This window comes from Paramisgurnus dabryanus, chromosome 14 (assembly GCF_030506205.2).
Source record: "Paramisgurnus dabryanus chromosome 14, PD_genome_1.1, whole genome shotgun sequence".
Classification (NCBI taxonomy): Eukaryota; Metazoa; Chordata; class Actinopteri; order Cypriniformes; family Cobitidae; genus Paramisgurnus; species Paramisgurnus dabryanus.
In genome coordinates this window covers 19,524,754-19,550,695 of record NC_133350.1, presented here as the reverse complement: position 1 = coordinate 19,550,695, position 25,942 = coordinate 19,524,754, and the positions used below count along the sequence as shown (strand labels likewise).

The following is a 25,942-nucleotide window of genomic DNA, read 5'->3' as shown; positions in this document are numbered from 1 at the left end:
AGCCCGTCCATCAACGTCTGACTCAACATCCACGCAACACTGACCTGTCGCCCCGGCAGAACACAAACATCTGCTGCATCCTGCTCGGGGACGACTGACCTGATTTCTGTCATCATTCGAGTATTAAACCCACAACACAGCCCGGATCACAAGTTTATAGATAGTCTGCCTTAAACTTACAGCCAAGTTCTGGCCGCCCGTTTAATTGAAATTCAATCCATGTGGAATTTACTTTCCACACAGGACCGCAGAAAGTAACTTTGTGAAACTGATTATAAACAGGAAGCATTAGTGAACAGATGTTCTCCATTATGACCTCCTTAAAGACCTCTGATTTAAATATAATGTATTTCCGAGGTATGCGGCATGCCGTATAATCAGTTTATAGTAAACAAGTGTACACCTCATGAGAAGAAGCCACGGGTATTTTCGGTTATGTTTATTTTATATACTGCACTCAAGTTTTCTACAAAAACAATTGAAATCTTTTCACAGATGTTGGGTTATCCTGCAGCGTGTAATCCTCTGATTGTGTCACATTATTACAGGTATTGATCAAGGCCAGATGACATACGATGGCCAACACTGGCATGCCACCGAAGATTGTTTCAGCTGCGCCCGCTGTAAGAAGTCCTTGCTCGGCCGCCCCTTTCTACCGAAGCAGGGTCAGATCTTCTGCTCTCGGGCGTGCAGCATCGGCGAAGACCAAAACGGCTCGGATTCGGCAGATTCGGCTTTTCAGAGCGCCCGCTCTCGTGAGGCTCGACGGAGCAGCTCCAAATCCAACAGGAACACTGCTGGTGCCGGAGGAGAGACGAGCCAGGGAGGAGATGGACGTTACTCTGGTGATGTTGATCCGCTGTCCATGCAGATGGATTTGCTTAGTCTTTCCAGTCAAAGCCCCAGCCTTACCCGAGACTCTCCATCCTGGAACCCGCAGGCTGACGTGTATGGGCACGAGAGCCATAATGAACTTTCCAATCCTCTTCATCTGCTCAGTCAGTGCAACATCCGGACTTGCTATTCTCCGAATCCGTCTCCTGGTCACCTGACCGATCCAAAGCCCGTGGCTTCCAAAAGACCCCCAATATCTGCTCTAAAAGGAAAGTCTTTGAATGAAAACTGGTTCCAGCCAGGACCAGAGGACTATTACCCACCAAATCTGAGGACACAGATGAGCTTTCAAGAGGTTCCACATAATAGCTTCATAGATAAACGCTCCGTAAGCTTGCACGTGTTCCAGAGGGAGAAGGAGGCGGGTCAGCAGATGGGCCGTAGCAGGAACCCTATCAGTGCACTTAGCTTTAGCGAACAGCTCGTGGCACAGGACCAAACTCCACATGGCTCGATGGAGTCGCTGGCTTTGTCTAACGCTACAGGTATTTGTCAAGATATATTGGTTGGTAATAAAACTATCATCACGATATAGTTTGCTAATGATGTGTATTCTGTCCGCAGGTACCTCTGTAGACGGCGGGAATAAACGTCAGGAGCACTTGTCTCGCTTTTCAATGCCAGATTTGAGCAAAGATTCAGGCATGAATGTTTCTGAGAAGAGCAACATGGGCACCCTGAACTCATCCGTGCAGTTTCATAGCTCTGAATCTCTACGCAGCCTGAACTCGGCACAGCCCTACCTGGAGCTCGAAGTTCCAGTGCAGGTGAAATTCCCCAGGCAATACTCCCATGAACGTCTTGGAATTAATGCTTTGCCCTCTGGATTCACCTATCAGGAGGAGGATCGCATAAGTTTGGTCAATAGCGCCAACAACGCCCGTCTGCCGCCCATGAGCGACCGAACTCGCCGTCGAACCATCAACCAGGAAGAGCCACGGCGGCGTCACCACCACCATCGATCTCGCCGCTCCCGCCGCTCACGTTCGGAAAACGCACTTAACCTCGCTGCGGAGCGCTGCCCACCCCCCAGACGATCTCAACTTCACCTACATGAAGATTACGACCAGTTTCCTCCTCCTCGTGGGTACCGGGGCCTTCAGAGCAGCGGTAGTGCTAGCAGACTGAGGCAGCAACCGTTTAGACCTTGCCCTCGGACGACCTCCGACCTCACGCTTCAAAACCCCGCCGTACACCGGCACCAGGGCCCGTATTCGTGGGACCAATACGATTACGATGACGACTGGTGCTCGACCTGTTCCTCGTCTTCAGAGTCAGAAGATGAGGGGTATTTTCTGGGTGAGCCTATTCCTAGACCCGTCCAGCTGAGGTACATGACCAGCGAGGACCTGTTACGCAAATATAACTCCTCAGGTCTGGGCGCGTCCGGTCAGTTTGAGAGCCGCGGACAGTTGCACACCCGCAAACGTAGGAAAAGCAAGAACTGCATTATCTCCTGAACCCCTCGCCTACTGCGTCCTACACGGTCTTGCACAACAAGATTTAATCCGTCCTTATAGCAAATGTTAAAGAGGCTTTTCAGTGTCGTGAGGCCATCAGTGAATAATACGCAGTAATTTAATTTGTTCGCACCTCAGATTTGCATATGCATGTGATATTTCCCAAATATTCTGGATGTTACGTTTTATTTCACACCGCAGCATTTGTTACAGCTTACGTGCAATTGTTTATGTAATCCATTCAGGCACAGTGACTTCTTTATTTTGTATGGTTCCGATTATTCATATTTTTTCCTTTTCGGGCTGAATACGCAATTCTAGTCAGTAATAAGATGTATATACGCAATCGAATGAAGAAATTCACTAAGTTAAGGATGTAATGTAAATTATCTGTAAATGATGTACTACATATTTTTATATTTTGTATCAATAGAATCATTTATGTACTAAGCATTATGTAGAGAAAATAGAAAAGGCATGCGCATTCATTTGCTGATTTTTGTCCTGTATTGAAAATTAAAGAGTATTTCTGTGAGAGATTTGATCGACAGCTTTTGATTTCTCATTATCAGGTCGTTATGTGATCTCTGACTCAGATGCAAACGCACTCGCCATCTGCTCGATGCATAAATGCAGAAGACCATGGCGCAATAAAGAATCCAAATGTCTGTTCTCAGTTACACATACACTTGATTAATTACAGTGCTTATAAAAAAGATTGATTTTTTTTAAACTACCATCAGTTTTTTTTGTGAGCCTAAACGAAAAAAATTCTAGGTTGTTAAAATCCATAGTTGGGTCACATATGGATAAACCCAACTGTTGGGTTATAAAAAAGCCCCTATGCGCCTCCTATGATGGCTTGTTGTTACCCAACCATGGGTTTATCCATATTTGACCCAACTATGCACTGTCAGAAAAAAGGTACAAAACTACCAAACTGTTGCTGGGGTGGTACCCTTTATAGGTATACAGAACCTGTGATGTACCTTATTGGGTATCTTAAGGACCTGTTGTGTACCTTATAACAATACAACTAACTGTTTTGTACCCCTAAAATTTTACTGGTACAAAAATGTTCCTCAAGGCAGTGGTTCTCAAACTGGGGGAACCCTGAGATGGTTTTTTTAAAGCTTTATATAAAATAAATTAATTTATCATAAGTTTTGTGTAATTAAAAAAGATAAGGCTACTAACCAACAGCACTGCATTGTATAATTGAATATGTTTTGCTCAAATTTTGTTCAAATCTTAAGTTTTGGATTGTTTTATGTCTTAAAACTTTTTTGGTGGGGCACGAAGGGATACACCGTACACAAGTGGAGACCGCATGCTGTAAAAGTTTGAGAACCACTGCCTTAAGGTACACAATAGGTCTTTAGGGTATAATATAGTACCCCAAAAGATTTTTTTCTGCTTTTCTGGCAGTGTGGGTTAAAACAACTCAACATTTTTTAAGCTCAAGATATAATATATGTGATCAACTACAATCTGACGATACCGCTGGTTGCATTACCGGATAGACGTATTACCACCAGTGGTGGCCGGTGACTTCTTTTCGAGGGCGCATGATGCAAGGGCAGGGGTTTATGATCAAATTTAGCCAGATTCTCGCTTAATTTTAGTGTTATGTTAGTGTCTTGTGAGTATTTTGTGAACGTGAGCATCTCTTTTATCATAAACCCTTTTGACGCATGTGTATCAGGCACGTATTTTGACATGACAAGCCACACACGACACTCCCAACACATTTTGAATTTGCGCCCCTCGGAAGAAAAGTCATCGGCTGCCACTGATTATAACCTATGGTGTAAATATTTTATTATCCAGTAATTCTTTCACCAGATGATGTAGTCCATTTCATCTAAAGTTAAACGGACACTCCCCTAGAGTTAAACATTCGATTTTTACCATTTTGGAATCCATTCAGCTGATCTCCATGTCCGGCGGAACTGGCACGAATGACCACCCTATCTCCAGGTCTGGCACTAGCACTTTAGCATAGCTTAGCACAATCAATTGAATCTGAATAGACCATTAGCCTCGCGCTCAAAAATAGTAGATAAAAAAAAAAGAGTTTTGATATTTTCGATTATTTAAAACTTGACTCTTCTGTAGTTACATCGTGTACTAAGACCGACGGAAAATTAAAGTTGTGATTTTCTAGGCAGATATGGCTAGGAACTATACTCTCATTCTGGCGTAATAATCAAGGACTTTGCTGCTGTAACATGGCTGCAGCAGGCGTATTGATATTATTGATAGTCCCCTGCCTTTGAAAGTAACCATGGGGACTATTTTTGGGCAGTGCGTAATATCAATACGCCTGCTGCAGCCATGTTACATCAGCAAAGTCTTTGATTATTACACCAGAATGAGAAAAATATCGGAACTTATTATTTTTTTTTTTTTGTGCGATGCTAATGGACTAATCAGATTCATTGGATTGTGCTAAGCTATGCTAAAAGTGCTAGCGCCAGACCCAGTAAACTCTAGGGAGCTGGAAAATGAGCATATTTTCAAAAACGTGGAGTGTCCCTTTAATACACAGTAAAAAAAGTTTATTTATTCAATTTTAAATATCAATTAATTTCAACTTTCTTGACTAGTGAGGAGTTGCTATAAATGATAAAAACACAGTGTAGCTTTTTGAACCTACATTTTTAAGTGTACTTGTCCCCTGTCTCGTGTAATCTCGCGAGATTACCTCGCTACCTGTATATTCAATTATTTGTTACATTTTTGTATAATTTCATCAATTTTATAAAATGAGTTTTTACATTTTTTTTCTGAATGATTCACATATTATAAAACATTATTTTATTGTCTCTCTGCAACCATTTACTTCACTGTTGTTTCAACGTTGTTTCAACGTTGAATCAACGTTGAACAAACAACTGACATTATTTCAACCAAATTTCAACGTTGATTTTTAAGCATTTTATTAACCTTTTTCAACCGTTTACCATTCACCGTTGTTTCAACGTTGTTTCAACATTGTTTCAACGTTGAACAAACACCTGACCTAATTTCAACCAGATTTCAACGTTGAAGGTCGGTCATATGCCCGCTGGGAATGCTGCAAATTGAATATGATAAGCGGCAGTTTGGTAAACTGGTATTTTGTGTCAAAGCTGTTATGTATTTAGCCGTATTGACCAATCAGCATCTGGGACCGAAATTGTCTATTGTATAACCTGACACTCAGGTTATTATAAGTTTTGCACTTAAAGCATAGCACAAAGGAAAGGCTTCTGTACATCTGGCCTATGTATTAGTGCATTCCGGTCCGTAAAGGCAAAAGCGAAGCGAAAACGTTCACATATCACATTACACACCAACACGAAATGCCATTATAACTGCTAAGTAATACTTATGTGGTTTTCAGGTTTTTATCTCTAAGCCATTATCACACTCCCATGAGTTTGAAAATCTATCTGAACTGTAGACCTGTTTGAAAGTGGCCCTGTATTAATGACCCTGACAAGCCAGAAACATTAGAGGCTTTGCGCTACTGTCAGGAATGTTTGTCCTCGTCTGTATTTAGTGGTGCACGGGAGGTTGAGAGTTTGTTGAGTTGGCGGTGTTATGACAGAACCAGCTGCATAAACATGTGATCTACATTAGAGTTTTGGCCAGGTGACAAGGAGCGTTTCTTTCAGTATTTCGGTCCCTTTAACTTTTTCCTTTACCCCAACAGTCCAAGTTAGTTATTGATAAAAGAAATGAAATGCTTGTAGTCCAGCACAAGAAAGACTTTCTACAGGCTAGAAGCCCAAAAGTTTGTTTAGAAGATATTTCATCTACATGAATCTCTCTACCTTCTTCACTATTGTGTTTTGAAACTTGACAGTGTGATACCAAGGATATTATAGCTATTGTTTGACAAATTACTTCATTTTCTTAATTCCTCAATCTTTCTGTATAAAGATTTGTAATGGCTAGTTCGGGATTTGGATGTTGATTGGTCCATTCAGTGTTCCAGTACAATAAAGTAACAGCTGTTATGTGAAATAACGGTTCACTGTATAATTGTGCTGTGCCCATGATCTGAATAATATTACACCATTTATCAAGTTTTACTGGAAAAGCGAACAAAGCCGTTTTTATATTTTGAAAAGTACAGAAAAATTACTCAAAAAAAGATCAGATTACATAATACAGTTTTGTGGCAATAGCACCCAGAGGACTACTGAGGTCTGTTACTGTAGACAAAGCAAACCGGCTCAAGCGTGACTTATAATAGTCATAATGAAATACATCAAATCTTTCTGTTGTTTAGACCAGTGGCTAATGTTCCCTGATGGTTTTAAATCATTGCAAATGGATGTGAGCTGTGACATGGTTACCAAACAACCAGTGTTCCTGCCATCCTGTGGGCTTGAATGATTACTGGATCACGAGTTAAGCAATAAGAATTAATGCTGTTTGTGTTAAATGTACACTTTAAGAAAAGATTTTTACAAGTTTTGGTACAAATATGTTATACTTTGAGGTACCAGTATGTACCTCTAACGTACCAATGTCTACCTTTGAGGTACCAATATGCACATTTTAGGTACAAAAGTGTACCTTTTTGAAAAGGTATCACCATGATTTAAATTATAAATGATATTTTGAGTCCTCTCAAGTGAATTAAAATTACTAAGTAATTCCTCATAAAACCAGAAAGTCACTTTGTAACGTTCATCTCTGTATTAATCTGTGGGACTCATGACTGCATTAATCTAAGAGCCAGAGCTGGGAGCAGGTTTTTTACTTAAAGCCATTAAAAAATATATGTAATATGGAAGTTTATAGTCTGTCCATCTATTGTGGGAATGCTATGACAGTTCAGCAATTTGTGGTTTTACTTTACGCTGTTAAGGCATTCATGTCAGAGGTGAGTAATGCAGAAAGCATTTGCAGTGATAAGTGACATGACCACTGCATTCATTATTTGTTGACTTGACTTCACTAAAGCCATTCAGAATCAAAGGAGTTTATTCTAAAGCCTCAAAACTATTCGATTTTTTTGTGTTAGTTTCCTGTAGCATAATTGGTAGACAGTAAAGCCAAAGAACACCCTGATCATCATGGGTTCGAATCACAGACAACACACACACATACACAGTACTGTGCAAAAGTCTTAGGCCACCACAACCAGATTTATTTTTTTAGAAGTTTAATGTCCATCCATATTTATTTTTTAATCTATTTTATTAAGAAAATACAGGAAATATGAACAAAAAAAATACATTTTCAGGACTAAATGTCTTCTTTAGGCATTGTCTGTGTTTAGTGTGACCTCTCTTGGCACTAAACACATCTTGAGCGTTTTTGAGCAGAATGAAGAATGAATTTAGGATTTAGAGATTCTGCAGTTTCCTGCTACACTGTAAAAAATTAGCTGTAATTATGCAGCAGTAACTGCCTGTAGAAGATGAAGACTGAAAATGTTTCATGTCGATTTAACTTTGAACAAACTGTTGCCAGTAAATAACATAAATGTAAAATCTACAGTAAGTTACTGGGAGGCGCTAGTTGCCAGTAATACTGTAACTTCTACAGAATTGTTTTTCAGTGTTATTGCTCAAGTGGAATGGGAGTTTACTCTAAAAACTTGAAATCTGTTTACATTTTTATACAGTTTTTAATACTACATACACACACTTTAAAAAAAATTCCGTAGAAATTTGCAGCTGGGTTGCCAGTAATTTACCGTAGTTTTAAATTTATGTTATTTACTGGCAACATTTTGTTCAAAGTTAAATAAACATTAAACATTTACAAGTCTTTGTCTTTACAGAATAAAACTAGAAGAACAGCATCAAGCAAAACATTCTGGGAAACAAAATCTGAAGCAAAAAACAGAAAAAAGTTTATGGTTATGGTTCCCAGAATTCTTTGCATGAGGCTGTTATTGTATGGTTTTATTCTGTAAGATAAAGACTTGTTAATATTTAAAATGTATTTAACTTTGAACAAACTATTGCCAGTAAATAACATAAATTTATATCTACGGTAATTTACCGGCAACCCAGCTGTAATACCATTGTAATTTCTACAGATTTTTTTACAGTGCATTTCCTGTATTTTCTGGATGTTTTCTATTAAAGGGACTTAGAAACAATTATATATGATCACTATAACATTACAACAAATCTAATTCTGGCATGGTGGCCTAAGACTTTTGCACAGTACAATATATAGATATACTGTGTATATGATATACTAAAATAATTTATTTATTATGACTTCAAGTCTAAAATAGCCATGGTTCAGTTATTCACAAGTGATTTAGTGTGTTGCACATCCACATAATAGTCTTTAATAATGTCTGTAAATCCCTCAGACTTATTCTCGTCATGTGTATTCAATTACTAGATGGTCAGAGAATGAATGACCTAAGATCAGTTTTTAGGGATTTTTTTTATTTAATAGGGTTTGGTTTGTGGTACGGCTGGTCACACATCAGTGTGCATATCTTATATATGGTTACAAATGCAATGCTCATTCAAGGGATCTTATGGTAGACAGTAAGTAAATCAACAAAAGGTGTTTCACATTTTCATTTTATTCCCACCTGCTAGATGACACACACGCCAAAATAAACACTTCTGGAAAAAAATATGTACCCCAGCTGTCACTTAGGCTGTACCCTATTAACAAGTATAGCTTTGCACCTAAAGAGCTACAGTGTATTAGACCCACAGAGAGCTTATATTAATACCTCAAAAATACATATTTAAAAATCTCAAAAGTACATATTGGTGCCAAATGTATACATATTTGTACCTAATGATGCATATTAAGACCTTTTTAAATGTACTGCCCCAGTAACATTTTGGGGGGCATATTTTGACCATTTTTTCTAACAGTGTATGACATCATAACCGTTTGCGGTCAGTCAGCATTCTTTAATTATGCCAAAGCCCATAGATTAGACCGTAAGCATCGGTGTAGCATATTGTCCATGACAACACTTTTTATAACATAAATTCAATCCATTAAGCTCATTTCTTCCATTCAGCAACAACCTGTTTTATTTATCCATAATGACAGCACACAAATGATCACCATGCATCTAAATTGCAATGCACTTATTGCTATTTGGAGGTTTTTAGAGCTCATAATCCTCAGATCATGAGGTCTCGGGACTGCTTAACATTCATAGAGACTTTCTCACTCACACTTAAGAGATAATCCAACGGTGCCAAAAGCCTCATGCTTTCCAGCTGTATACCGAATCATTCTGGAGACATTAATAACCTTATTAAAACATGCCCATCTGTGCACTTACACACAGAGATACATAACGTATACTAAATCTGTCTTTGTTTTACTGTTCCAGGTTGTTGCTAATGGTTTAAATTATACATCGGTTGGGTGTTTCAGAAGACAGCAGTGGTTTATTATATCAAGTGTGAGCTTCAGGGCAAGAAATATGCGAATTTTGCGCATTGACCTTGTAATGCCAACGACAAATGATCTGCTTGCACATCTACACTGACACAAGATTAATGAGCAATTTCAGACAGGCACTTGTCAGGTCAGCAACTGGACATTATGAAGGAGCTGCAGGAATGTTAATGAAGCTAATTTGATTGTCTGACAATCCCTAACAGATTACATACCAATGTATCATTTGCAGCGTATACTTGCATATGACAAGGGAAGAAATAACAGTGTGCGTCTCAGTGCTCAATGTCCTGTCAGTATGCTGGTCAGCTATTATTAGTTTGCTCAGCTCTTAATGCATTACAGAATTGTCCACCACTTAACAAGTCAAGGACAGACTGAATCAAATCAATATGCACACAGATCTTTTCAAAATATCCATTTTGTAGATGACGATAGTGAATTTAATGTGTTTTTTAGACTTATAAATAGTTGTCATTGGAAGTAGTGTGTCTTTAGATAAAAAGTCATAATTTCAAAGTAAAAAAAAAAAAATAGAAATGTGTACGTACATACCATATACATACAAATTTGTTTAATATAGATTCCCATTTTTCCAGCACAAATCCATACAGCACACAGCTTAAGTTGTTAGTTGCCTACATTTTTATATTCTCCACTTCATGTTTTATTTTAGCATGACAGGAACCATTTTTATTACACAAAATTTGTCTTACTTTTCGTAATTGGCAACCAGCTATACCTTGTAGTTAGTTGCACTATTTCACAGTATAGATTTACAGAACAAACTGAATGTTAAAGTAACCAGTATCAGTCAAATGCATTTAAAAGGAAACATTTATCACAACTATATAATATTTACTTTAGTTAACATCCGAATAAAGGGTTTTTAAAGGGCACTTATTTTATTGCTAAAAACGTTATTTTGTGTATTTGGTATAATACAATATATTTGCATGTTTTTTTGGTTAAAAAAAACCCACATTATTTTCCACATACCGTACATTTTTGTAGCTCCAGATATACTGCTTTCCTCAAACGGATTGATTTTCTACAAAACTCATCGATTTAAAAAGCATGTTCCGGATTGGCCAGCTAATCCGTACGTTGTGATTGGTCTGTATACCTCTGACGTAAGCCAGAAATGGGACACTCTTTACCATGTTTAAAAGATTCGGTGACAATGCAACGCTAACAGGAGATAACTTACAGGCTGTGAGTCCAAGCATGAGGAATTCTGATAATGTCGGTCTTGTCTACATCACCAATCCCAGGAAGTAAACTCTTGCGTACAATCCATGTGTTTGTTGTAGTCCAAGAAAAGAGATTTACGCTGGAGACGATAACTTGCGTCATCGTTTACTTTGGGCTTTGTACCTTTTGCGTTAACATGTACACATTTACACACCAAAGGAAATGTAAAAACGTGAATCGGACAATAGTTGCTCTTTAAAGGTGCAGTGTGTAGATTTTAGTGACATCTAGTGGTGGGATTGGGAATTGCAACCAACGGCTCAGTCCTCCGTTCACCCCTCCCTTCTGAAACACATAGTGAAGCTATGGTAGATGCTACAAGACAAACATCTCATCGTCTGAGACACTATAGTGACGAAATGTGTTTGTCCATTTATGGCTACTGTAGATACATGGCGCACAAAATATGTATTTTCTTCTAAGGTAATAAACACTTAACGGTTCATTATATGGGGCGTTTATACACCACTAAAAACATCTATATTATATTGCATTTTTGTCAATAGATCTTCCTAAAATTTACACACTGCACCTTTAAGAACCCAAAAACCCTAGCTGATAATAAAGGAAAATGTATGCAGTCATGTTAAAAGCATAACTGTATGCACACATCTGCACTTTTAGACTCTTATATAAGGTTGAGCACACCGCAATGTGTGGTTTACTGCAACTCTGCAATGAATAAACAGCTCCATCCTTTGGCAGATTGAAAATACTGCATATTGTACCACTACTGTACCATAATGTACCGCTATTTAGTTGCTGTTTTTAAAAATCCAGTCTGTTAACACCGTTTAAAATAATGAACCTTGGGAGGTTTTTGTTTTTACTAAAATAGGTTATTCCCATTAGAAAATGTGTTTGTGAAGTTTTCATATGATATAATGTGCTGGGCATGCCAATAAGCAATGATATAATCTGTTAAATAAATCCCAAAGTTAATCCTGTGAAGCACTAGACATCTGAGGTGGTGATAAATCTCACTTACTGCCATGAAGATGTCAATCATTATTGCTCTGTGATGTGAACACACTGTCTATTAAAATACTAATGAGACTGGGATGTCCCATACTGCCTGTCAGACATTGATAAGAAATTCCCTTTGCTGAACCTGAGAGGAGTTTAAGAGATTCAAAGTCAATGCACAATAAAATATGCGGGCTGATTTCGTGGCGTTAACCCCATTTAACTATCAGCACACAGATTCAAAGGAATGGGTAGAAATAGAGCATTATAATCCTCATGTGCTTAGCTTGATAGGGATTTAAATATAAATTGCTATATGAGTTTCATTATTCTATTGCAAGATATTTTGATCATTGCAATCCGGTCAGCCAAATCTTTTGCAAAAATACTTGACATAGATATTGACCGCATTTCTTTCTCTTCTCCCTTTTCAGTAAAAAAAAACACTTACTCTTTCTTTTTCTCTCAACAGGTATTGTTTTGAAATAGTGAAAACTTGTATCTTGTTATTATAAGCACTTTTTTTGTACTATTGCCTCCCTGTGACACATCACTTTTATTGTTTCCTAATCTTTGTAAATCGCTTTGGATAACAGCGTCTGCTAAATGCCTAAATGTAAATGTAAGGTAATGTAAATGATGGTAAGCACACAGTTGACGTACACATTAACTTCCATATATAGGACGTCAATGTCCAAGACGGCTTTCACATAGCTGTGCTAATCTCAATGCTCTCTGTTGTCTTACATATTCAAATATTTTTAACTCAAATTGATATATTTCCAATTATTTATTTATTGGGTAAGCAGATGTGTAAAATGCAGAATAACACACACATGTGTAGGTTATTGTATACATTTTCTCATGTATATTTCCTGTTATTATATTTATTCAGCTGATCACATCAATCCAATCCTTCACAGCTTTATCTCTAAGACCGTCTTATTTTTGGAGGATCCGCAGACTCGTATGTTCTTAAACTCTTGGGAAATCTCTAGGAGCGTTTTGCCTTTTGTTTCAGGAAGGATGAAGAAGACGAAGAGAGCAGCTATCAGACAAATGCAGGAGAAGAAAATAAAGCTGAGGGATTTCAGGGCGACCTGCAGAATACGTGGAGGAGAAATTTTTCAATGTTCTGCACAACCTCACATTATGCATTGTTCATTAAAAGACCATATAATAAGACACGTATAAAAGGATCTTTCTGAGCAAATGCATTGCTCTTTCAAACAGAAAGAAACTCTGACATCACAATAAAGTCATAATCACCGGCTCTATAGATGATGGTGAAAGCTTCTTATAACATTAACATTAATGAAACATAATAATATACGATAATGACATTTACTGATGCTTCAGTTATAAGCACTGCGATGAGCTAAAGCACACACTTACCAGATATTATAATAGTTAGACTTTACAATAAGATTGTATTTGTTAACATTAGTAAATGCATTAGCTAACATAAACTAACAATGAGCAATGTAGTTTTGGGCATTTATTAATCTGGGTTAATGTTAGTTAATAATGATAACTGTTCATATTAGTTCATGCATTAAAGGAATAGTTCAATTCTGTCATTATTTTCTCATCCTTATGTTGTTTTAAATCTGTATGAAGTAATTTTTTTTGATGAACACAAAAGAAGATATTTTGATAAATGATGGTAAGCACACAGCCGATTGTAACCATTGACTTCCATAGTAGGAAAACAAATATTATGGAAGTATTGTGATAAATGATGAAGAAGATATTTTGATAAATGATGGTAAGCACAGTTGAACAGTACATACAACGGTATTTGTTTTTCCTACTATGGAAGTCAATGATTACAATCATTTATCAAAATATCTTCTGTGTGAATGAACTAAGACTAATAAATGCTGTAGAAGTTCATTATAGCCGTACAGTAATTGTTAGCTAATGCATTGGTAACTAATGGTAACAAATTCAACCTTATTGTAGTGTTACTATTGTATTTAAAGGGATAGTTCACCCAAAAATGAATTCTGTCATCATTTTTTCATCCTCTCAAAATAAGATATTTTTGATAAAAGATGAAAAGCACACAGCTGATTGTAACCATTGACTTCCATAGTAGGAAAACAAATATGATGGAATTCAATGGGTACCGTCAGCTGTGTGTCTACCATCATTTATCAAAATATCTTTGTTTGTGTTCATCAGAAAAAATAAATTCATATAGGTTTAGATCAACATGAGGATGAGAAAATGACAGAATTTTCATTTTTGGGTGAACTATATACAATTGAATATAAATTGTTATGGTCCACAGACAGTATGTGCTGAATTTACATACTGTACACATTACTTTATACTCATAAAACAATGTAGTTTCTTACACAAGTGAAAAATACATACTGTAGGCAGGTTCAATTTTGGTTGGTTTAGACATTTTTTACAAACCAAAGAAAATTGAGAAATATGATTATGACTCTAATATAACAACTTGATTCAACTTACATAATTTTGTCCTATTTCATTCAGCTATAATATGATATAACATAATAAAGAAACCAGACAAACCAAATATTTCTGGTTTGGTGTCAACTTAAGGCTTAATGGTGGCCTGTGGGTTCATGGTTTAAATCTATTGGATTCCTGGTCAATTATATTTTGTGGCCTTGGCATGGTTAAGTACTTACAATTAGGAAGGGAAATATGAATCCAAGCACGGCGAGTCCCAGCCAGCGCAAGATCCCGGTAAACATACATGCAGCCGGACGATATGACTGGATAAAGATCTCATTGGTGATGGATTGGATTACTCCAGCTGTGAATCAGATTAGTTAAAGGTTTATTCATTGACTAATCGCTGTAAATCACTGAGACAAATGTAATTCATGTAATGGTTCACCTGGGCCGCCCGAAAAGAAAACGTTATAGAGGAATATTAGGAAAACAGTGATATATGGAAATACAGAGCTAGAGTCCTGCAAATAAGAAAGAGATATGGTGTTAGTGTTCATTGGGAAAAGATTATGGGTTAATAACAGTTAATACAGATGTACACCTTGTCAAGTTTCTATGAAAGTGTTTGCAAAACGTAAATGTTAATGTTGGGATAAAGTCTCACCTTCAGGTAAAGGCTAACAGTGATAAATGCCATAATGACTGACATACCAGCAAACCCACACCACATCAAAACCCTCCTACCCATACTTTCAATGAGCAGACCCTAAACACAGAGATATAGTGATTATATAGATTACACATGTAAGTATAATATACAGTAGATCATGTTTGGTAGTGCCAGCCCCAACTTAATTACAAAAGGTAATCCTAACCTGTTTTCACACAGCAACTTACACAGATTAAGGATGTGAGAACTGCTGAAGCACCTATGCCCAATGTGACATGCCGGATCTTATCTTCTGGAATGCCAGCTTCCAAAAAGATGTTAAAAGAGAAAACACTGATCTGTGAGAAACCAGATGACATAATGATCACAACAACATCTGTGTTTGATTCAGAACCAGAACACTATTGATTAAATGTAGGCTTAAGTATTTACAGCAGTGATGCCGCTAAACTGGATGCCAACACATATGACCAGAAGAGAAAGATTCTGCCAGCGCAGGTGCTTGACCCGCAGCATATCCAGCAGAGTCTTATTGTTTTCCCCTCGAATGACTGCCTGTTCTGCTAACATCTCGTCTATCTCCATCTTATAATCACCCGGTCCCCATAGAAACTGCAGTGCTGCCAATAAAAACACATATCAATAAGAAAACGTGTGCCAAGGTCTGACAAAACGTTTTTCAAATATTAAAAATATTTTACATTTTTTATTTATTAAAGAAAGTCTAGAGTTAAACTCTGCCTGGGAAACCGCTCCATAAAATCACCTCCTTAATGAGACTTTTTAGGGGTGCACGATGATGCTTGCTATGCTTCTCAATGAATTACGGTGAAATGCCGCTACATCCAAAAGCCAGGGGGCGCTCTCGTGCAGAAACACAATATGCGATACAGACGAAGAACCATTACACACGCAGCTCCAGGAAATATTTATATTGCTGTTCTTCAAACCTTTTCAGGTATTTGCATGATAATAAAGAATATGTAAAATGATTATGTTTGACGAGTGTTGCTTTTTCAAATGCATGTTATAAACGACTCAAACAGTGATTTCAGATCAATAAGGACTACTGATCAAAAGCCGTAGTACATGAAATAGCTGTGAATAATATAGGCTGTGCGATTCAGAATAGTTATCGGCTGCATATTAGTTTATCGGCATTTATCGGTGCACCCCTAAGACTTTTGATCTCCTTTCAGCCCTAACATCAACAGTATAAGATCTCAATTCGATTTTGATGAAACTAAATCACCTTTTTTGCACTCTTCCATGTTGCCTTTCTCTATCAGAATATATCGTGGTGCGTCAGGTAAAAACGGCAGGATTAGCAATTGAGCCACAGAGAAACATGTTGGGACACAAAGCAGAATGTTCCACCATTCCTCACGGCCAAGAATTTCCCTGAGTAAAATATGCAACTTAATGAGAGCCATTGGAAACGTATTATTATTAAGACTCCAATATTTGCAACACAAGTTCAGAGAAATTGCCAGGAGCATTTTTTTTTATAAATCATAGTTAAACATTACCTTAAACCAGCAAACTGTCCTGATAGTTTACCGATGGCTAAAGAAGTAGCAGCTGTGAGTGTCACCATGCCTCGAATTTTTTTGGGTGAACTCTCACCAAGATAAAGGGCATGGATATTTCCACCTAACCCTTCATCAGAAACAACAGCAAATGGTTTAAACAATGAAACTAGCAGATTCTGTTCTGTTCTTCTGAGATTAATATTAACAATACAATATAATATACATAATAGAGAGGATGTCTGTATATACCTGATGTAAATCCGACTAGGAAGCGTGATAACATGAGAAGTTCAAATGAGTGTGTGGGTTTGCTAATGTACATAAGTACTGTGGCCACAACTGTTAACACACTGTTGAAGAGAGTGGCTGTCCTTCTAAAAACATAAATGTAAGCCCATATTTGTTACATAGGCGCATTCTTGTCAGGTTATTAGATACAATCAAAAAAACGTAATATTACTATTGGTTGACAAGTCAAAATTACAGAATGGAAAAAGCTAAATTAGGAAACATTAACCTTCCCAGGTAACTGGTTACACATGTGACAGTCATAGAGCCCACAAGACCTCCTACAGCAAATAGAGAAACCACAGCAGACCAGATAAGGGTGACTGTCTCCCCTCCTGGATTTTCCCCATAGCGATATATCCAGGTACTGTTGATAAAGCTCTGAATGTACTGTGGACAAGAAGACATGCAGATTTTAGACTGAAATGTAATGACTGGAAATACAGATCATACAAAAATGGCCTACAGAGTAAATTGCGGCAATCAGGTAAAGATTTGAAAGGAAAGTGAGTGCACACTGGAGACGGAGAGCTGATCACTGTGAGATGATATCCAATATGATATGTTCCCCCCAAGCCCAGCACAACGATGAGGACAAAAGCCTTCCCAGCGACCTGAAATGATACCCAATGTGTTCACCATATAACATATAACGCATATTAAGTTTTAAATATTTAAACAGAATTAAGCACATATTTGTATTTTTCCACATGGATGACAGACACCCTGACACATGTTTTTGTATAATGTTTAACTGCTGGTCAGAGCTTTCAGCAATTACTTTTTTTTTTTTTTTTTTTTTAGAAAGAAATAAGAACTAAGAATCATTGTGTATGATTAGTCAATGAATGAGATTTAAAAGGTCTGATGTACAGAAGTATAAATCAAGATGTTCCTACCAGTTCTTTTAACATCCTCTTCATATTTATCTCCTTGATGTATGTCCATGTAGCACCTGTGCTGCTCTGCAAATGCAATGTCATCTCTGTTAAGCATTTAAAGGATTTTGATTAATTTTTGACATTGCAGTGAATATGCAGACTTTGTCTCTTAAGTAAGTAAGCGTTTTATTTTAAATGGCAAATATTTTTCTAATTTTTTAGTTCTTAAACATGAGTCATCATGACTTATGTTGTCCAGTTGTATTTATGACAACTGAATGTGGTGCTTTATGGGCTGGTTTTGTATACCCCAGGGTTTAAAAACTGGGGTTTGTCAACCTTTAGGGGTTTATTTAGGCGTCAAATATTCCTGTAGTAGAGCATTGCATTAGCAGTGTAAAAAAGGTCATGGGTTCGATCCCTAGGTTCACTGGATGATGGGATATCATGTTTACTTTTTATGGTTAATTTCATAATAAAAGGCCCATTATTGCGTTTGTATTACCTTGAAATTTGAGAACAACGGTTTTTCAATTATTTTAAAATCCCAACAACAATTTGTTTTTAGAAAATGTTTCGAACATAAATTAATGCCAAAGTATCTTAATTTGATTTTTTTATAATTTAAACACAATTTAAACATTTGAGGGGTTTATTTAGGCATCAAATGTTCCTGTAGAGCATTGCATTAGCAGTTAAAAAAAAGGTCATGGGTTTGATTACTAGGTTCACTGGATGATGTGAAAAACAACGGTTTTTTCAATTATTCTAAAATCCCAATAACAATTTGTTTATAGAAAATGTTTCGAACATAAAATAATGCCAAAGTATCTTATTTTGATTTTTTAATAATTTAAACACAATTTAAACATTTGAGGGGCTTATTTAGGCGTCAAATGTTCCTGTAGTAGAGCATTGCATTAGCAGTTTAAAAAAAGGTCATGTTCGATTCCTAGGTTCACTGGATGATGTGAAAAACAACGTTTCTTCAATTATTCTAAAATCCCAACAACAATTTGTTTATAAAAATTGTTTCGAACATAAAATAATGACAAAGTATCTTATTTTGATTTTATTAATTATTTAAACACAATTTACAACAGTTATCTTAAACTTCTAATTTGTACAAACATTTGCCCCACCTGCCAAGAAATGACATTATTTTACTAATTAAAGTTAAAGCGTATAATAAATAAACAAACAAAAATTAGGTTTCCTAAAAAGAATATAAACAAATTATTTTACGTGAACATATGAAAGATGTTATAAATTCTTTCTCATGTTTTGAAAGGCGCTGCGCAGACGGATAATGGTACGACAACAAAATACCGCGAGAGCGATTAGAAATCTCAGTTCTCGCGGTACGTGACGTCACAACCGATCGGTCTGCGCAGCGCCCCGGAAGTGTTGCGATATAAAATAAAACCAGATGGGGGCACTACACGTATTTTTCATACTTCATAAACGCTCTTTCTCTTGTATCGTTGTCTGGTGGTGGAGGAAGTGAATTTACACATTTTTTGTTGTTTAGATTTCCCTAGTCATCGTTGCCTTCAGTTTACCATTATCCCTTCCAGCCATAACGCATACCCCTGTCCATCACTAGATCTCTTTTAACTGCGCAGATATGCCTTTGGAGAACCTGGAGGAAGAGGGTTTACCTAAAAACCCAAACCTTAGAATAGCTCAGCTGAAATTTTTACTGACTCTGGAGGATCACAGGCAGGATGCTAAAGTCAAGAGCGAGCTGATGGATGCCATCAAACTCAACAGTGAGTGCTTCACGTTACGCATAATGCTTATTTATCATCTAAGTCGGATTATTGCTTATGTATTATATTTAATCTAATGTGCAGGCCGTGTAGTTTCGCTGTTATTATTAGCCGGTTTAGTTAGCTGATGGGCTAAACCAACTAGCATGTTAGCTTATTAGCTGCTAAGCTGCAGTTTATTTGCGTTTTACTTATATCACTATAGTTATTACTATAAAATACTGTATTATACATTAACGAAGTGTTTTTATTACTATAATATAACGGTAGTAGTATTTTTCATTTTACTATGGTAAATGTTACAGTATTTTTCATCTGGGATGATGCGGTTTACTACTTTCCTCGTATTTGCTGCTTTTACTGGTAACTTACTTGAATCAAGGTGAGAGTGATGTTGCTCAAGTTGTATTGTATTTGTCTTGCTTGGTTGTGTAGCAGTGCACATATGAATGAGATCACGTGTCAGAAATCTCTCCTATGTCACTTTTTACCCCATCACTGTGTTTTATGATCCAAACACTGTCTTGCATACTAGTTAAATACCTAAAATGTGCAGTGCCCCCAGAGCAAGATTTTAAAACACTGACTGATGGTTTTCTAAATCTGTTTTGTAGATATGGCCCCATATTATGAAGCCTTGTGTAAAGAGCTGAAATGGCAGGCTGACACGGATCTGCTAAGTAAAATGAAGAAAGCCAATGAGGAGGAACTGAAACGGCTGGACGATGTTTTGGAAGATGCTGAGAAGAACCTGGGAGAGAGCGAGATCAGGGATGCTATGATGGCCAAAGCTGAATACCTCATACGCATCGGTGATAAGGTGAGAAGTAGACAAAATATTAGATGGATAAATCAATATTTTAACATTTGTTACATTTATATTTAAGCATTCAGCAGACACTTTTATCTTAAGCGTATTTTTCTATTTGACATTTTCCACTGTTCATATTTCTTTATCCATCAGGAAGGAGCTTTAACTGCCTTCAGAAAGACTTATGATAAGACTGTTGCCCTCGGCCATCGTTTGGATATTGTTTTTTATCTGCTGAGGATCGGTCTGTTTTATATGGACAATGACCTTATCACCCGCAACACTGAGAAAGCCAAAAGGTATTAAAATAAAATCCGGCGTTGCACACACACAATTGTTGGATCTGATGTGTTAACTGGGTGTATTGATCATTTCTCGTGTTGATTTTAGTCTGATCGAAGAAGGTGGTGACTGGGACAGGAGGAATCGCCTGAAGGTGTATCAGGGCCTGTACTGTGTGGCCATTCGTGATTTCAAGCAGGCAGCAGAGCTCTTTCTGGACACCGTCTCCACATTCACTTCTTACGAGCTTATGGACTACAAGACTTTTGTCACATACACTGTGTATGTGTGTATGATAGCACTGAAGAGGCCAGACCTGAGAGAGAAGGTACGTTGTGAAATAGATATTGCGGTTTAGTAACTATACGTTATAGGTATTTGCTTGTTGAGTTAATTTGTAAAACTGAATTTTGCAATCTGATCTGTTAGGTGATTAAAGGTGCTGAGATCCTGGAGGTGCTGCACAGTTTACCTTCCGTCCGTCAGTATCTCTTCTCTCTGTATGAGTGCCGTTATTCTGTATTCTTTCAATCGCTGGGTAAGTAAAGTAATAGCGAAGCAGACTAATGTTAGAATAACTTATGATAAGAACTGATACATTTATTTGCGTTATATTGCTTAAAGGAACACTCCACTTTTTTAAAAATATATTCATTTTACAGCTCCACTAGAGTTAGACATTTGATTTTTATCGTTTTGGAATTCGTTCAGCATCACACTAAAAAATAACCATAGAGTTACCTCTTGCACCTCCTGCAGCCGTGTTACGGCAGCAAAGTCCTTGATTATTATGTCAGAATCAGAGTATAGTTCCTATCAATATCTGCTATCTGCTTTAGTTCCTATCCATATCCAAATCGCAACTTTTATTTTTCCGTAGGTCTTAGTACACGATGTAACGACAGAAGAGTCAAGTTTTAAATAGGAAACATTGAAACCTAACTTTTTAGCGCGATGCTAATGGTCTAATCAGATTCAATGGAATATGCTAAGCTATGCTAAAAGTAGTACCGCCAGACCCCGGAGATTGACTGAATGGATTCCAAAATGGTAAAAATCTAATGTTTAACTCTAGGGGAGCTGGAAAATGAAATATTTTCAAAAAAAGTAAGAGTGTCTCTTTATCTTTTCTCATCTCCAATGCAAAGGGATTTAGACTTCAAAGTCTGTCCTTCTGTCACTGTTAAAAATTGTATTCTTGGCTTCTCTTTTATAGCTCGAGTGGAACAGGAGATGAAGCAAGACTGGTTGTTTGCCCCTCACTACCGTTACTATGTTCGTGAGATGCGAATCCTGGCCTACAGCCAGCTGCTGGAATCCTACCGTTCCCTCACACTGGGATATATGGCAGAGGCTTTTGGAGTCAGCACAGAATTCATCGACCAGTACGTTCCCAGATTTATTAAACATGCAAGAGAAAAACCTACATCACAATACTGAGCACTACACAGTCTGATTAAAAGGTGCTTATTAAAAAAAACATGACGCGCTTGAGGTCAAAGTTTGGTCCACTGTGCACAGTGTGCGTGCCGCAATTTTCATCATCAGATTTTTTGAAACCCTGTGTACATTTATGTACAGGTCCTACAGGAGAATGTAGTATGTAGCACAGTAATGTTTTGCATTTTGTTGCAATGCGTATGCGTTCATCGTCTGTGTACACATAGGAATCAAACTATGCGTTGCAAGGCTATGTGTTCAACCGCATGCGTACATTCGCGTAGACGTAAAAAACAAACTATACTTTAGAAGGTTTTGCATCTGAGCTCCACACACACACACACACACACACACACACCTATAATTAGTGATGAACAATATATCGGCCAATATTTTAACTGTTTTATTATTATCGGGCAATATTTTTTTCAATCAGTAAATATCTCTATTACTTTAGTTTTACTTTCACCAATTATCTGTTTCTCTCTTATTTACTGTAATAACATTTTTTTTAATTCGCCATCATTTCGGCTATACAGCTTTCTTAAAGGGGATATCAAATAAATCTTTGGTGTCCTCAGAGAACATATGTGAAGTTTTAGCTCAAAATACCATATAGATAATTTATTATAGCATGTAAAATTGACACTTTGTAGGTGTGAGCAAAAATGTGCCGTTTTCGGTGTGTTTTTAAAATGCAAATGAGCTGATGAAATGCAAACACTGATCACAATGATGGTGGTTTGATAAAACTATTATAAGTGCCATGGTTGGATAGTGCAGATTAAGAGTCATATTATTATTATAAGATCCCCTTCTGACATCATAAGGGGAGCCAAATTTCAATGACCTAATTTTTCAAGTGCTTACAGAGAATGTTTACTACAACTCAGTAACTTAGTTTATCTTCTTCACATTTTCTAGGTTGATAGAAGCACTGGGGACCCAATTATATATGTCCCCTTTAATATCAGCATATAACCATGTAAATGTACCGTAAATTTATCTGGATCCAATTCAGGGTTTTATCACTGAGAAACCATTACTGTCTGAATTGGCTTATGTGTATGCTGTGGTATTTCTATTCTCATGTTTTGCGTTTTTCCTCTAAAGGGAACTGTCACGATTCATCGCTGCAGGCCGTTTACATTGCAAGATCGACAAAGTCAATGAGATCGTGGAGACCAACAGGTGAATGTTTATATATTCATGTCTTCTGAGCTATTTAATCATGCACTACGTTCGTGGTAAACTGACCTCCCCTGTCATCTTGCTTTCAGACCTGATAGTAAGAACTGGCAGTACCAGGAAACCATAAAGAAGGGAGATCTCCTGCTTAACAGAGTGCAGAAGCTGTCTAGAGTGATCAACATGTGATGAACAATGCATGTGCTGGCATTTATTCGATCCCAGTATCTTTTCTTGAGAGCAACTTGACTTTTTGTTTTATGTACAGTATATAATAAAACTCAATTGAAGAAAACCACGTTTTTTGCTTCATTAATGGAGAGATTGTAAAGAACAGTCTGACACATTGTTTTTCTTATAAATAACTGTATAAATTATTTCTCGTATTTACAGAAACTTGTTACAAAACAAATATACTATACAATCTTTTTCTTTAAATATTAAGTAAATCTACCCTACTGTTTGTTCATGAATTACATAGCAGCCAACACACAAAAGTCCAGCTGATCAAATGATTTTGAATATGTTTACAAAAAAAAATCGAAATCAAAATATACACACGTGTACATGTTTAAATGTAGCGGCTTCTTCCCCAAAAAGCAAACTGTTTATATCTTCGATTCACATTCCAAATCTGTGGTGTTTGTATCAAACATCATCAACATGAAGCTTTCATCGTATGAAAACAGTGAAGTTACAATTTCAAGGTAAACAGTACATTTATCTGCCTAAAACATTGGTTGAAATCATTGACTTTATCCGTTTTTCACAAAAATATCTATCTGTCTGACTTTGAAAATCTCTAATATCAAAAGTAGTCAAAGTCATACAAGAATACAAGGGGGAGACAGGAAGCTTTCATCGTATTGTCAAGAGTTCCTCCTCTGCCATGCATTTCATAGACCGGCCCGTAGCACGATAATTACGTAGCAGAATTACGGCTCTACTCAAGGGTTAGAGAGCAAGATATGAGATTCCTAGGCAGGTTTAAAAGCAACCCTTTTTATAACATTCAAGTACTGTGAAATAAAAGAAAGAAACAGTCGATGAGAAACTAATTCAGGCACTTTTTGTCGTGTTGAAATAAATGCAAATTAATAATGAAATAATTAAAAGCATCCAATTGCAATGTTTGGCAACAGTGGTGCACCGCACGATCCTTTGAACAAAATCCAGTGTCCCTCTCCCAGTTAGAAAAGTCCTACAAAATACATCTTTAGCACACATGAACAGGCCACTATGATCACATTGACCACTGGGTTTGAGATGGGGAGGCGGCACATAAAAGCTCGAACACCTGAAAATGTACATGGCGGATGATTCTCCACTTAACTCGTCGTGTGATTAACAAGAAGCTGGGGTTTGATAGTGATAGTGGCGTATTGCATTATCAGCTTGGCAGTGAACCACTTCTATCATTTACTAAATAAATAAGGATTTCAATTGTACCAAAATTGTTAAGAAAATGCCTGTGCAAAAATACATCTCATTATGTACAATTCTTTAACAAAATATGTATTCTGAAATAGGGAAACTTCAATATTTGAATTCAGTTCTGTTTTTGTGTACGAAAAAGCCGAAGAAATACAAATAAAAAAGGAGAAAAACTCATCATGCTTTACCTCTCAGCATTAAGCGCTGAATGACATCAGTGAAGTTCAGGATTTACAGGAGTTTTCTAGAGAAGCCCCAACTTGACAACGCAACAGTACAAATGAATACTCTTACAGGATCTATTGCCTTTATAAGCTGAAATGAAAATATGATTATTTGCAAAATGTCCAGCTACTGACCTCTAAGGTCTTGGAAAAACAAAACATGTAGGAGCAATGCATGATGGGAACGTTCAGTCCCAGAATATGTTAGTGGTTAATATGGTGATGGCCAGACTACAGCAGATACTGAATGATTATCTGTATGTGTCTCACAGTATTGAGTGCCATTGCTGAGATGATAGAAGTGTCCGTGCCTCTGTAATGTCGGTCTATGGCTCAACATGAACCGTAGCCACAAGCCTTTCCTAACACACAATGCATTAAGATTCAGCAAAAGCTTCATCAGTGCTACAATCAGTAATTGGAAGTGAAACGTCACCTGTCGCCTCGTATTTTGTTCTGCAGATATTTTTTGCATGTGCTAAAAGCTTCATTAAATGAAGATCTTAACATACCCAAGACTGAAAATTTGTGCCGAGATATTCAATTTAAAGGGACAGTTCACCCAAAAATGAAAATGATGTCATGTATTCACCATCAAGTTGCAAACCTGTAGAGATTTCTTCGTTCTACTGAACACAAAAGAAAGACATTTGTAATCAAGCACAAAGCACTACCGACTTCCATAGTAGGAAAAATACTGTGGTAGTGCTCAAAAACAGTTTGTTATAAACATTGCTTAAAATATCTTCCTTTGTGTATAGCAGAACAAAGAAATGTATACCGGTTTGTAGCAACACGAGGTAAATGATGATATAATACACATTTTTGGGTGAACTATCCTTTTAAGCAAAGCTGTCGCTTTTAAACAGCTGATTTTTTATCAAGTCATGGTCTTTAGGAGGATTACAGTGTTTCGGGACAAAACTCAATCTCTGAGCTTTAATAAAGTCATGCCAGGCTACTAACAATATGCCATTAGTAAAATTCCTAACAAAGTAATGGGCTAATAAAG

The 25,942-nt window shown here is 37.0% G+C and overlaps 3 protein-coding genes across 5 annotated transcripts in view; 2 read left to right on the top strand and 1 right to left on the bottom strand.

Annotated features, from left to right (window-relative positions):
• prickle2b (prickle homolog 2b) overlaps positions 1 to 2,891 on the top strand; it is a 99,245-nt gene extending 96,354 nt beyond the window's left edge. For all 3 annotated transcript variants that reach the window (XM_065241465.2, XM_065241467.1, XM_065241466.2), the window contains 2 exons: positions 549 to 1,379; positions 1,459 to 2,891. In XM_065241465.2, the coding sequence (XP_065097537.1) occupies positions 549 to 1,379; positions 1,459 to 2,354 (1,727 nt within the window). In that variant the 3' untranslated portion in view covers positions 2,355 to 2,891. The remainder of the gene's footprint in view (positions 1 to 548; positions 1,380 to 1,458) is intronic.
• Positions 2,892 to 12,839: 9,948 nt separating this feature from the next.
• slc2a9l1 (solute carrier family 2 member 9, like 1) lies at positions 12,840 to 17,835 on the bottom strand. Its single transcript, XM_065242116.1, has 12 exons — positions 17,798 to 17,835; positions 17,417 to 17,512; positions 17,128 to 17,288; positions 16,860 to 16,984; positions 16,608 to 16,737; positions 16,331 to 16,479; positions 15,511 to 15,698; positions 15,306 to 15,416; positions 15,073 to 15,174; positions 14,854 to 14,929; positions 14,642 to 14,769; positions 12,840 to 13,075 (listed from the first exon to the last, which is right to left on the bottom strand). Exons 1-12 carry the CDS (start codon positions 17,819 to 17,821, stop codon positions 12,893 to 12,895), a joined length of 1,473 nt encoding a protein of 490 aa, XP_065098188.1. The 5' UTR covers positions 17,822 to 17,835; the 3' UTR covers positions 12,840 to 12,892.
• Positions 17,836 to 19,267: 1,432 nt separating this feature from the next.
• On the top strand, positions 19,268 to 23,570 carry psmd6 (proteasome 26S subunit, non-ATPase 6). Its single transcript, XM_065241464.1, has 8 exons — positions 19,268 to 19,551; positions 20,166 to 20,371; positions 20,516 to 20,661; positions 20,753 to 20,972; positions 21,074 to 21,182; positions 21,861 to 22,029; positions 23,198 to 23,275; positions 23,365 to 23,570. The coding sequence occupies exons 1-8, from the start codon at positions 19,407 to 19,409 to the stop codon at positions 23,459 to 23,461; spliced, it is 1,170 nt and encodes a 389-aa protein (XP_065097536.1). The 5' UTR covers positions 19,268 to 19,406; the 3' UTR covers positions 23,462 to 23,570.
• Positions 23,571 to 25,942: the final 2,372 nt, after the last annotated feature.

What these genes read in the sequence shown, in the direction of transcription:
- slc2a9l1 (XM_065242116.1), bottom strand. Translation starts at nt 17,821, where the DNA reads ATGAAGAGGATGTTAAAAGAACTG. An exon ending in AGTTTAGCGGCATCACTGCT is followed by an intron (nt 15,417 to 15,510) that starts GTAAATACTTAA and finishes GGTTTCTCACAG; the next exon opens with ATCAGTGTTTTCTCTTTTAA. An exon ending in TCATATTTCCCTTCCTAATT is followed by an intron (nt 13,076 to 14,641) that starts GTAAGTACTTAA and finishes CGTATTCTGCAG; the next exon opens with GTCGCCCTGAAATCCCTCAG.
- psmd6 (XM_065241464.1), top strand. Translation starts at nt 19,407, where the DNA reads ATGCCTTTGGAGAACCTGGAGGAAGAGGGTTTACCTAAAAACCCAAAC. An exon ending in AACACTGAGAAAGCCAAAAG is followed by an intron (nt 20,662 to 20,752) that starts GTATTAAAATAA and finishes TGTTGATTTTAG; the next exon opens with TCTGATCGAAGAAGGTGGTG. An exon ending in AGCACAGAATTCATCGACCA is followed by an intron (nt 22,030 to 23,197) that starts GTACGTTCCCAG and finishes TTTCCTCTAAAG; the next exon opens with GGAACTGTCACGATTCATCG.